Source organism: Gastrolobium bilobum, unplaced genomic scaffold, assembly GCF_033153095.1.
Source record: "Gastrolobium bilobum isolate Gb01-03AN ecotype WA unplaced genomic scaffold, APGP_CSIRO_Gbil_v1 utg12205, whole genome shotgun sequence".
Lineage (NCBI taxonomy): Eukaryota > Viridiplantae > Streptophyta > Magnoliopsida > Fabales > Fabaceae > Gastrolobium > Gastrolobium bilobum.
This window is the reverse complement of record NW_026899230.1, coordinates 482,713-494,801: the sequence shown is the minus strand read 5'-3', so window position 1 is coordinate 494,801 and position 12,089 is coordinate 482,713. Positions and strand designations below refer to the sequence as shown.

Below are 12,089 nucleotides of genomic sequence, written 5' to 3'. Positions count from 1 at the left end.
CCTACTCAATAATGTTACTGTTGTCCTAATTAATGATTAAAAAAATTGTAAAATAATGTTTCTTATACTCTTGATTTGTTTATGTCCATGGCTCCATGCCAATCCAAAGCTAAACAAAAATTTCAAACCGAATTTGGATGGATGAGTCAATCATTTATTTCTTAATGCTATCTCTTGGAATGTATCTGATCTGCCTATTGAATTTCAGCTTTGGTATTGAAGTGTAGAACACTTTTGTACATCCAGAGTATGCATCCAGTGCAATATGTACCTGCATGGGCTTCAATAATGCTGGAGATTAACCCTTATAAGGGTTAATATAATCCTTTAATCAATTTTAACCACATAAGTCCTAACTCCTAAAGGAAAAACAAAGAATGCTATGATAACTACATATGTAGAAAACACAAGAATATAATTGATCTTTCTCTATTGGTGGTACTTTGAAAACTAATATGACCAACATTCTAGAACAGTGATGAATGATGATTCCATTGAGCATCATCAAGTCTTATCATTAATTAGATGCATCTGTCGTATTATTAACCAATCTACCAAAATGAACATTAGTAAAGACTACTCTAACAATCATTATATATTATTAAAAGAGAGGTCAATTGGGGATGGAAAAGCCTATAATACAACAAAATGTATAACCAGCCCTTTTGTCTTCAAAACTTACTCTATAGTTCACGAGCCTACCCATCGTAAACACGAGTATATTGACCCCTACAATTAAGGCTTATCCGCAGCTAACAGATATAGTACATTATAGGAACTTATACAACTTGTTCATTCATTTTTATTTCTTTTTGTTTTGATTCATAGCATGTATGGCCTGTTGTTCGTATTTATCCTCTATCACTTGGGATATATAATAACGCCTAGCTTCTCTGTATATGCGTCTTGCATGTGAACCTTTTTCATTTCCTAATTGGTCCCTCCCTTTTGAAATCTTATGGTATACCCTTTAATATCTTAACTGTAAAGTAGTTATCCAAAATATATATTTAGTCTTTCTCGAGTATGGTTCACCAATCAATTTCCATGTTGTTGTTGCAGCATTTCACAAAAAAGGGTGTGGTGGGTTTGGCTTGGTTTCTTTAAGAAACAAATAGGAATATTTTGGTTGATCATGTCATGCCCCAAAGATCTCCCGTGACAGACAACAAGAAGTTATGCGAAATTATATTCTCTAATTATTATGGATATCTATTTCTATATTTCAGAATTAGGGATTTTTTTTTAATTATCTCAAAATTTAATTTTCAGTTTTATTTAATTTATTTAAATAGAATAATCATTAGACTAATTCTAACTTTTTATTTTTAAAATTAAATTTGTATGAGAAGAAACTCTAAACAACAAAACCAAAATTTACCATTATGTATTATTGATTGTTATAGATGTAACTCTTATCCATAGTAAAGTTTCCTTGCGTGATTTGAACATCTTGTCATGATAGAATAACTTCTATAACTAATGGGTGCAAACAGTGGTGTATATGTATGTTTAATTAGTATTGCATTTAGGTAATGTTCAAACATTTTGGGTGTAGATTAACTAATCCAATTACATACTAGCTATCCACATCGATAATAGAATATTCATAGGAATCATCATACCCCAAATACATTAAATGTACTTGAAATTAGAGTGTCCAATTTTAGTGATAAGAGATACAAACAAATAAAGGAAGCGAGTGCTGGTCTAACACGTCAAATTTTTCTGATCCATTGAAACTAACCCCTAAGTTGTTGAGATATGTAAAGTGTAAGAATAGTTCTAAATCATCTTAATCATTTATAATAATAATCTTTCTAAATATTGTCAAATGAATAAAATGTTGAATATTTTTATGCTTTCAAGAATTGGCTGCATTTACTTTTTCATTTAATAATTTATTTCTTATTACGAAAATTGGGTTTAATATTTCTGCTTTTGTTGCAAAAGAAAAATTTATGTAGCAAAAGCAGAAATATTTTTTCCATAAAAATTATAGTGAAAATATTTTAGGGAGATATAACATAACTAAAAGTGTAAATTTTAACAGTGAAAATATTTTAGGGAGACATAACATAACTAAAAGTGTAAATTTTAACTTAGTGATCCATTTAACTTGGAAATATGTATTATTAAGTAGATGAAAAAAATGATTGACGTTACTAACAAGAAAGAAAATTAATTTATAACAAAAAAAAATAATGACATTTATAAATAAAAAAATATGTAAATCTGGATAAAATAAATAAATATAGTCTATGCTCTGAACTAATTAACGGTAACATCCCCGTCTCGAGCCGGTTCAATTAACATACATATGATAAAACAGAAAACAGCGGAAGACTTAACTTCTGAAAATACGAGCTAACTTTTTTTCTTTTTCTTTTTAAATTCTCATTCGTCGTAAACGAAAATCGGGCAGAGTTTCCTCTATAAATCGGACAACTGGGGATTTTCCAATCCCACACAGAAGCATTTCCTGATAAACAGTTTATACAAATATACTCAAATGCCCATCCATGGGCGCATGCATAACTTGGCTCAGTGCCACTATATCTAACAGCATGCAATCCAACAGGTAAACATATCTGAATACTACCTCATCACATAACGTGCCTGAATACCCAAATGTACATGCATCAAAGCGACAGACGTGTACAAAACATATACAGGCCATATACAAAATAAAGGATCAATATCATGATCCATCAAATGCGAAAATACTAAAATACATCAAACACTCCAAAAAGGTAGTAGCCTACAGCCACTCAAAATCCGGTCTGTCAACTGCCTCAGCCACGTGTCGTGTCCCTGCCTAGTGAGGACTCACTGGGAATCTGGGCACCTGAAAATATGTCCACAAAGAGGGGTGAGATTACAAATCTCAGTAAGCTCCAGGTTTATAGAGAATTCTCCATACCCCTGGCTCACTCCTGCATGAAAGTCAGATACAGAGTATACAAATACAACATATAACAGATATCATAACAGAACAGAGCATATATCCATATCATATCAGAGATGTGCGCCGTCATTCCCAAGGGAGGACCCCAAGCGGAAGTCAACGCACGTGTTCCCGAGGGAGGACCCCAAAGCGGAACCAGACATATCAGAGGCGTACACCATCAGTCCCGAGGGAGGACCCCAAAGCGGACATCCGGGTACTATACAATCAATGGCCAGAGATTGTTACAGAAATCATATTACAGAAGTCATATCAGAGCAAAACATATCATGTTATCAAATAACTCTATATGAATGCATCTATACAAAGCATCTAAATCACAGTCATACAGTCCAACCATAGTTCACTAACCATGGTGGAGCACTCAAGCAGGAAAAGACTCCTTAAACATAGAGCTTACCTCTTGAAGCTTTACCAATTCGCTTACTTGTGGAACAAGTTACTTTTATCACTTCAAGAGATTTCCGATCCTTCTCAATCCCTAGGCACACCTAGAGAATAATTTACAATGCATCAATAAAATGATGCAATACCATAATTATTTCATAAGCATACATTTTATCGCTTATTTTCCTTTCTTTGCATTTTTGCCAATCCTATGCCAATACACAAGTCTAGACCTCTTTATAACCGTTGGTGTTCTTTAATTTAATCAACCATTCCCTTAGGAATTTTCAACATAAATCATGCTACTTTTCTTCAAAACTCATCACTTTTATACAATTTATTACAACACATTTTATTTAAAATAAAATGTACAAGATATATCCCTAAATACCCTATAGGTCGAATCCTATAAGGGGAATTTCCAAAGATCCTTCTCTTTTACAATACATTTTCGTTACTTCATTACAACTTGCAAACACCTAGGAATGCTTCCACTAAATTCCTATTTTGAGTTTAGACACCAAGTCCTTTTTACTTAGGCATTCTTACTAACTCATCCATTTTCACTCATTTCCAACACACTATACCTTCACAATACATATATAATTTTTTCCACAATAACTCCTACTCACTCCATGATGGCCGAAACCTAGGAGGAAGATGCAATAGGACTTTTAAATTTTTATATCACATGTGGATGCTTACTCAACACTATAACTTCCTAAACAACAATAATCCATCATAAATTTCACATTCTAACATCAATTATTTCCCAATAAAATATGCTCATCAATTTCATAACTTAAATCATCAAAATAATATCATGGAAATAGAGGTTTCTTACCTCTAAACACTTGTACAAAGCCTAGAGAGCAATCTCCAAGCCAAGCTCCATCCAAAAACTCACTTTTTCTCCTCCAATGAATAGTAACTCGAAAATGAGAGGAGGAATAACTCTTCACACACTCAACTATAGCTCAAATGGATAGGTGGAATGGATTCATTGAGTGGTTTCCAATCAATTTCATGTGGTGGGTCATTGGATTTGGTGGATGGATGATGAAGAAATCAAAGAAGGAAAATTTGAAACCCTAGCCCCTTCCCCTCCATGTGCAGCTCGGCCATGCAAGAGAGAGAAGAAGAAAATCTGAAATGAATAGTGTTTCATTTAAGTGACAAGGCTATATAGGCACATGTGGCCATTTTCATCGGATGTTTTTTTATCGCGTATTTTAACTTAAATAGACCCGGAACTAACTTAAAACTACGAACATATTTTTATTTTTCTAAAATCATTTACATTAATTTTTATCTATTACAAAACAATATTCATAATTCACAGTATGGTTTCTGCACCGTTTTTGACGAAATGCACTGTGAATCACTAATTGTACTTTATTTACTTTTAAAACTTAACACTTATAAACTTATCATTTTCTTGGGCCTATATTGACTTGCTTGGCATATATTGGACTTTCTTATTCTTATTTCATCAATTATTTATTTCTGGACTCTACCGGTTGCTTAAACAGCAGTACAAAATACCCGGTAGAAACACTATTCACGAGATTTTCACGGAAAGTGCCAGACTATACAATTTTTCGTTCTGAACTCATATTTGTCATCAGAATTTTCAAATTATGTTCCTAAAATTATTTTGCTCATTTTAAGCTCTACCGGTTAATTCACAAAACTGTAAATTCTCCGGCAGAACGCACTGTTCATAACATAGTCATGATTACAGTCAAAATACTCGAAATCGCTCACTGAATCTAATTATGGCATTTAAATCCTTAAATTAAATCTCTAACTAAGATTTACCAGTTAGGGTCATTATATTAACGATCTCTAGCTCTGTTTCTAATCCAAATACTATTAACGAGTACAAAAATTGTCATAGCTAAAGGAGTATATTATACCTCTTCCTCGAGTAGATACGAAACTCTTTTTACTTGCAAGAGCATCAATATATAAGCAACTAAAGGGAAATTAACAAAAAAAACCCTAAAAAGGAAAAATCGAAACTCCCATAAAAAGGACAACAAAGACATAACATCTGTCATTGAGATAAACATAATTGAATAAACAAACTCAAGCTCTAATAGATCTAAGTAATTTATTAAAAAAAAAAGGTCAATAGAGAGAGAGAAAGAGAGAGACCAGTGAAACTGCCCCTAGATAAAAACGATGACCCTTACGTCCGCTCTCACAAACGAAAGACTTAGAGCAAGAGAAGAGAAAGAGAGTAAAGATATTTATCTATAAATCAACGGTTGACTAATTATGATTAGAAATGACAAAATATACGTTGTGGATGCTTATCCAAGAGAATATGACAAAACCTTTGTACATTTCTGAACTTGAAACAGTTTTCAATTCACATAATATATATATGGGAAATATAAGAATTGTAGGAAGAAAAATCTACTCATTGTAGAGTATAATTATGTATTATAAGTAATAGATAGTTATAATATTAAAATTATTTTTTCTCTCTCTGTCATGTGTCTACCGATAGTCTTCTGAGAAAAGAAAAAAAATATTAATATTATAACTATATACTATTCATAATATATAGTTATATTTTTTTCAAGATTAAATTTGTTTCTTGTAAGATTCGTGTATATATATATATATATATATATATATATATTATATATATATATATATACTTTGACTTTTTTTAATCAGGAAGGACATAAATAATGCTCTTCATTATATTCTAAATTATGATGGATATTATCTTCTGACCTTAGACATTATCTATAAGAAAGTTCCTTTGTGAGTGATATTGTTTTATGAAAAAAGTGTATGTCATTTTAAAGAATGTAAAATTATGTTATTTTGAGTGAGAAAAAGAAATAGATAAAGAAAGAGAAAAAGTTGACCAGAAAAAATAAAGATACGAGTCCTATTTTTTTATAAGAGTAAAATAATATAAATTGTGTCGTTTAAAAGAACAAACATTTTTCCATTATTTTATATCAACATCACCTAAAATGCTTTCGAGAATATGAATTTTTTAACCAAGAAATATAATATGTATCTATGATTTTACAAAACTACAATATGTTTTTCCTTGTGATCTCATCATGACTGGGCTGTTACAGCTGCAATAAGCGGCGTTTTTCCTCATGTAAGGACTTCAATTATCATGGTATACGATTCGGTTGTTTTTGTCATTGGGTTTCTTAATTTCTCCCATATAGTACAACATGAAGAGGAATATTCTCTCTTAAATAGCCCAAAGTATGGCTGAGTGAAATGCCATATTCAGGGATTTTTTTTTTATATTCTCCCATTGAGTCTTCACATTTTTTCCTTTTTTGGGACTGATGTATGTACTACCTATGCACAGAAGAAGATCTCATTATTTCGATACTCACCTTCATCTCATTCACTTACTATTTTTTTTTTGGTAATCCATTCACTTACTATTTAGTTAGGTCTTTCCTCCTTAGCCATTTATACTTATATTTCTATTTATTAACAACCTCAATAAGAAAATAACCTTTATAAAAATCAGTCATGGACAACCATATACGCATATGAATCGATAACGAGTGACCCGCCTGCGACCAGTGGCAGACCCAGGAATTTTTTTGTGGGGGGCTAAAAATTAAACATTTGTTTCTCTCTAATATACGAGAGGTCAAAATACGAAAAATTAAATATTTGTTCCTCTCTTCAACCACAATATATATGAGGCCGAAACACCAATCCAGAGAACATAACTCATAAATACTCTTTTAACTTGTTATAGAGAGAAAGAAAGAGACAGAGAGAGAGAGGTGAAAGATGTCACAGTAAAATCTACTATCAATTTGAAAAAAAAAAACTACAACTTTTCAACCCCTAAAATGAACATTTTTTTATGCAAAGAAACCAAAAAAAAGAGAGAAGAGAGCAAAGATTTAGATTTCACAAAAAATATTAACTAATTACTATATTTAAATAGATAATTCAAAGAAGACCTCTCTCATTTCTTAACCTCTTTTTCTATTTACTCACTGTTAGCCCAACGAGAAAAAAAAGTCAAAGATAAATCAGAAGAGACAAATTGACAAGAAGCACAATCACCAAAACCCTTTTGCCCCTCACTTCCTTCTCTGTCACGAATCATCAGAAAAGGAGAGGGATCGAAAGAATAAGGTTCGTTCTTTCATAAGACTCTCGAACTTCTTATTTTTATTCATGGATGGGAAGATTTGTGTTAACATCTAAGCATAATAAAAGTTGAAACTGTAAGTTTCAAGTTGAGGTTTAAACTATAATTTAACGGGAAGGTTATATTTACAAGCTTTTCGTTTAGAAATTCTTACAAACAAACTATACTGTGTCTGACCGTCATACTTTGATCAAGAGTGTATGACTGGTCATACTTAGTGTAATTTGTAAACAGATCTTATAAACTCTATAAACTCTCTGCGATGGGAGAAAACTACTTCACATTAATAGAGAGAAAAAATAGAAATTTCTTGCATTATACTTATATTAAAAAAATTCTTCAAATTTTGAGGGAGGCGACCGCCTACCCTAGCACCCCCTCGGTCCGCCCCTGCCTGCGACCCAGGTTTAACCGATGAAAACCCGGACTGATTTAATGGTTGAATTGATTTTGGTGTTTTTTAAAAAATCAAAAACTTGAACCTGAACCCTTGTGACATAGTATGAAATAAAAGACAACAACCACTATATAATTCCTCACTTGAGATATTTTATCACAGTTATAATATTTATTACATACTTTTTAAAATTCCAATCAAACGGTTAAACCTGTAACTCACCTATTAGCAGTGGCGGATCCAGAAAATTGTATTTGTGTGTGCATATTTAGTGGAGGGTGCAGTCCCGAATTTTTTTTTAATAAAAATTTTAAATGTATTAAAAAATAAAAAGACAAAAACTTCAACTAAACATAAAAAAAATAGTAATCAAGAGTTAAATAAGCTATTACAATAAAACGATTATATTCAAAATAAGTTTAATTTTTTAAGCCTAGAAAAGCTTAAGTTATTATTTAATAATATATTTTTATTTTATTTTAAAAAAATTGATCTATATATTACTAAATGAATTGTGAATTCATGTGAGAGATATACATGTTTTGCAATAAGATTTTTCGATTCTGCAACGTTTAGTATATGGATGTTGGTCGCCACCAAAAACGGGTCACTTATGTCAGGCTCTCCGAGATCATTATACACATCGTAATCGTATCCTCTCAAAGATCTTACGTTCACCTTGTTTATTGCCACGTAAATGTTCCAGTTCCTCTTCAATCCTTCCAATGTTGCTGATGGCAAACAAGACTGTGTCTACACTATAAATCATCACTTTTATCCACCGAAAAAAATAAATAAAAAAATATTAATATCTGCCATTGCAGACATCAGCACATACATAAGTCCCATGTTGCCTCTTAGATCAATGATCCACTGACCCAATATCCCATCAATCACCGGTCCATTTTTATAACATTGGTTTAGTGTATGTCTTTAGATTGGACTCCACTAGTTTGCATACTTTTTAATTAGAGAAAAAAGGGAAAAAAAAAAACAAAAAGAAGAAAATTAACAAACACTTGAGTCAATGTCAACCAACAGGCACACACAAACACACAAAAAGGGGCAAACTTCTAAATCAATTAAATGCATTGAATGAAACAATAAAACCAAATGATAATTATGCAATATGCAGCCATTCCAAGTCATAAACATTGAATAATAGTGGGAGAACGATCAATCAAAAGAACCTGTTTGCTACATGCTTGCATGTCGTCTATGTTTCAATGGGTGCATCCCACGTTTGTCCAGCCTAATAACATAATCACAGATTCGCAATGTTGAAGTCAAAGTCTTCCTTTATATATAAATCACCTAAACCTCAACATTTATCCCAAGTTGTCTCAGCAACCAATTTCTGGTGTCGGGGGTTAATATCACAGAGTGAGTATGTCCAACTCACCCTTCTCATTGCTCATTCTTTTGCTTCTTTACACCATTTCAGCCTCGGCACATCCTCCTCAAGATTATGATGTGCCATTCACTTCCTCCCCAGGGGATATTATCTACACTCTCAAAGTGCCAACATTAGAGGAAACCAACTTGGATAATCTCCTATCCTTTGGTTACTACCAAAAAAGTTGTCAGCAATTTGAATCCATCCTGCACAAGAAAGTGATTGAATGGATTCAAAAGGATCACACTTTAGCTGCTAGTCTCCTAAGGTTACATTTCCATGATTGCTCTGTCAGGGTAAATAAGTAATAATATATTTATGCTCTCCAAAAGTGGGTAATTTTGATTCTGTGTAGTGCTCATTTGTGCTATATTCATACAGGGATGTGATGCCTCCATTCTTTTGAACCATGATGGAAGTGAGAGGACATCACAAGTAAGCAAGACACTGAGAGGATTTGAAGTGATTGATGATATCAAGGCAGAGTTGGAGAAGAATTGCCCCAAGACTGTTTCTTGTGCAGACATTCTGACTGCTGCTACTAGGGATGCTACTGTTAAGTTGGGTGGTCTATATTGGGCAGTTCCCTATGGCAGGAAAGATGGGCTGGTTTCCATTGCCAAGGAAGCTGAAATGGTGCCCATGGGTCATGAAAACATTACTTATTTGGTTGAGTTTCTCCAATCCAAGGGCCTGAATGTGCTTGACTTAGTTGTTCTCTCAGGTAAACTAAATGAAACATTTATTAATTACAATTACATGGATTGACACTAATTTTCCTGCAAAATCTTCCTCAAATTATTACTCTATTTATAACAGTGTAAATTACACTTTTAATCTTGGATGTTGATTTTTATTTATATCTAACGGTTTGGTTTATTAAATATTTGAACCGTTAGATGGAAGCAAATCAATAATGATTTAATGTAAGACTTCTTATTCTTATACTGACGTAAGAATATCCTTCCCATATATGCACCTTCTTCTTATGCTGGTATAGGAATAAAAAGTCTTACACTTATTCTTGGTCATTGATCTATTTATATTTAATGAATCACGTAATTAAAAAAATTAGAATCGATAGATAAAAGTAGGATTAATAACCCAGATTTAATAGTGTGATTTACCATGACCCATATATATAATGTGAAAGAAATATTTATTAGTTACAAGTACATGAATTGGCACCAATTTCCTTCAAAATCTTCTTGTAAAATTATTATGAACTATGTATGTATGTATAATGTGATAGGGGCTCATACAATTGGAAGGGCTTCATGTGGATCCATTCAAGATAGGTTATACAACTACCAAGGAACTGGGAAACCAGACCCATCTATAGATCCCAATTACCTCAACTTCTTGCAAAGAAAGTGTAGATGGGCCTCAGAGGTTGTGGATCTTGATGCTACAACGCCAAGGGCCTTTGATCCTGTGTACTACATAAATCTCAAGAAGAAAAAGGGGTTGTTATCAACAGATCAGTTGTTATATTCTGATCCAAGGACTTCTCCCATTGTTTCTGCATTAGCTTCCGCGCCTTACATTTTCAAGCACCAGTTTGCGGTGTCCATGGCAAAGCTTGGTAACATTGAAGTTCTCACGGGCCAGGATGAAGGGGAAATTAGGACCAACTGCAATTTTGTCAATGCTTATTGATATTTCTCTGTTTCTGCTTTCAACTATTTTTACTAGGGTCTTTATCCTGCTTTCTTTTTTCATGCATTTTACTAATACTTGAAAGGGTAGGTTACATTCATAACTTTTTTTTGTTTACAATCCTTACAACATCAACTATGTTTTTTCGGGAGAACACTATTGGAGAATGTTCTCCCGAGAGAACATAGTTGAGGTTGTAAGAGTTATAAACAAAAAAAAGTTGTAAACGTATCACTCCCCTACTTGAAATTGTTTAAATGGTTAACCTTTTTCTCACTTTTAATAGTATTGAGATTTAAAATTTTGGTAACTGAATTTGGTATAGTAATTAGGACTTAAAAGATGAATGATAATTTAAAATAAAAATAGTGAAATTGAAGTTGCGGTAACTCTGAATGAATTTGATAAAAAAAAAAGGTCATGAAAAAAAAATTATATATATGTAAGGGTTTCACCGTCCTAGATTTTGTGGTGCATTGGTTTGTGGCTCTTGGGTGTCTTCTTGTTACAACTTATTGTTGCCTCCTTGTTACTTATTGAATTTATTTACAAGAAGAAGAAAAGTTCTCATTTTGTATAAATTAATGTGGATCATATTAGTTATGTGAATTATCACTCTATTTTACTTTAATAGCAATTTTAATGTCATGATTGAGGTGACATAGCAAGATTTTTTATTACTTACCTAAGAATTTCTGTATATTTAGATATCATTTGCTATGTCCTGTCTCAGTGAGCCACCTGTGTGTGTAGTATATATATTTACTTTAGATCTAGATGGCAATGCCCTGGTTGCAATCACATTTCCACTCATTACAAAGAAGTCGAATATGCCGACGCAAATTATAGAAAAACAAGAGACGAAAAAAAAATTGAAAAAAAAGTTTGTACTTGAATTGATATAAGAGATTACAATATATAAAAATATTAATAGACTTAGCCCATAACCTAAATCCTAATAAAATAAGAAAATGGATATTTATAAATAATAAAAATATTCTTTTCAATAATAAATATATTCCATATAATTATTTGCATTGTTTCTTTCTTGGTGATTTGTATGTGTGGTTAGATTTGAATTTCAAAATGGCAATGTATGATAATGGCGCTGTTA

At 32.3% G+C, this 12,089-nt stretch overlaps 1 protein-coding gene and 1 long non-coding RNA gene across 3 annotated transcripts; one reads left to right on the top strand and one right to left on the bottom strand.

The window, feature by feature from the left end:
* Positions 1-2,588: 2,588 nt before the first annotated feature.
* Positions 2,589-5,612, bottom strand: LOC133288667 (uncharacterized). 2 transcript variants are annotated; one of them, XR_009748384.1, is made up of 4 exons: positions 5,516-5,612; positions 4,200-4,502; positions 3,369-3,459; positions 2,589-2,848 (listed from the first exon to the last, which is right to left on the bottom strand). It is a non-coding gene; the product is annotated as an uncharacterized LOC133288667 (long non-coding RNA). The 2 variants fall into 2 exon arrangements; XR_009748383.1 differs by lacking the exon at positions 5,516-5,612 and having other exon boundaries at positions 4,200-5,477.
* A 3,697-nt stretch (positions 5,613-9,309) lies between these two features.
* Positions 9,310-10,975, top strand: LOC133288674 (peroxidase 7). The gene is made up of 3 exons (XM_061486491.1): positions 9,310-9,612; positions 9,698-10,040; positions 10,569-10,975. Exons 1-3 carry the CDS (start codon positions 9,310-9,312, stop codon positions 10,973-10,975), a joined length of 1,053 nt encoding a protein of 350 aa, XP_061342475.1.
* The last annotated feature ends 1,114 nt before the right edge of the window (positions 10,976-12,089 follow it).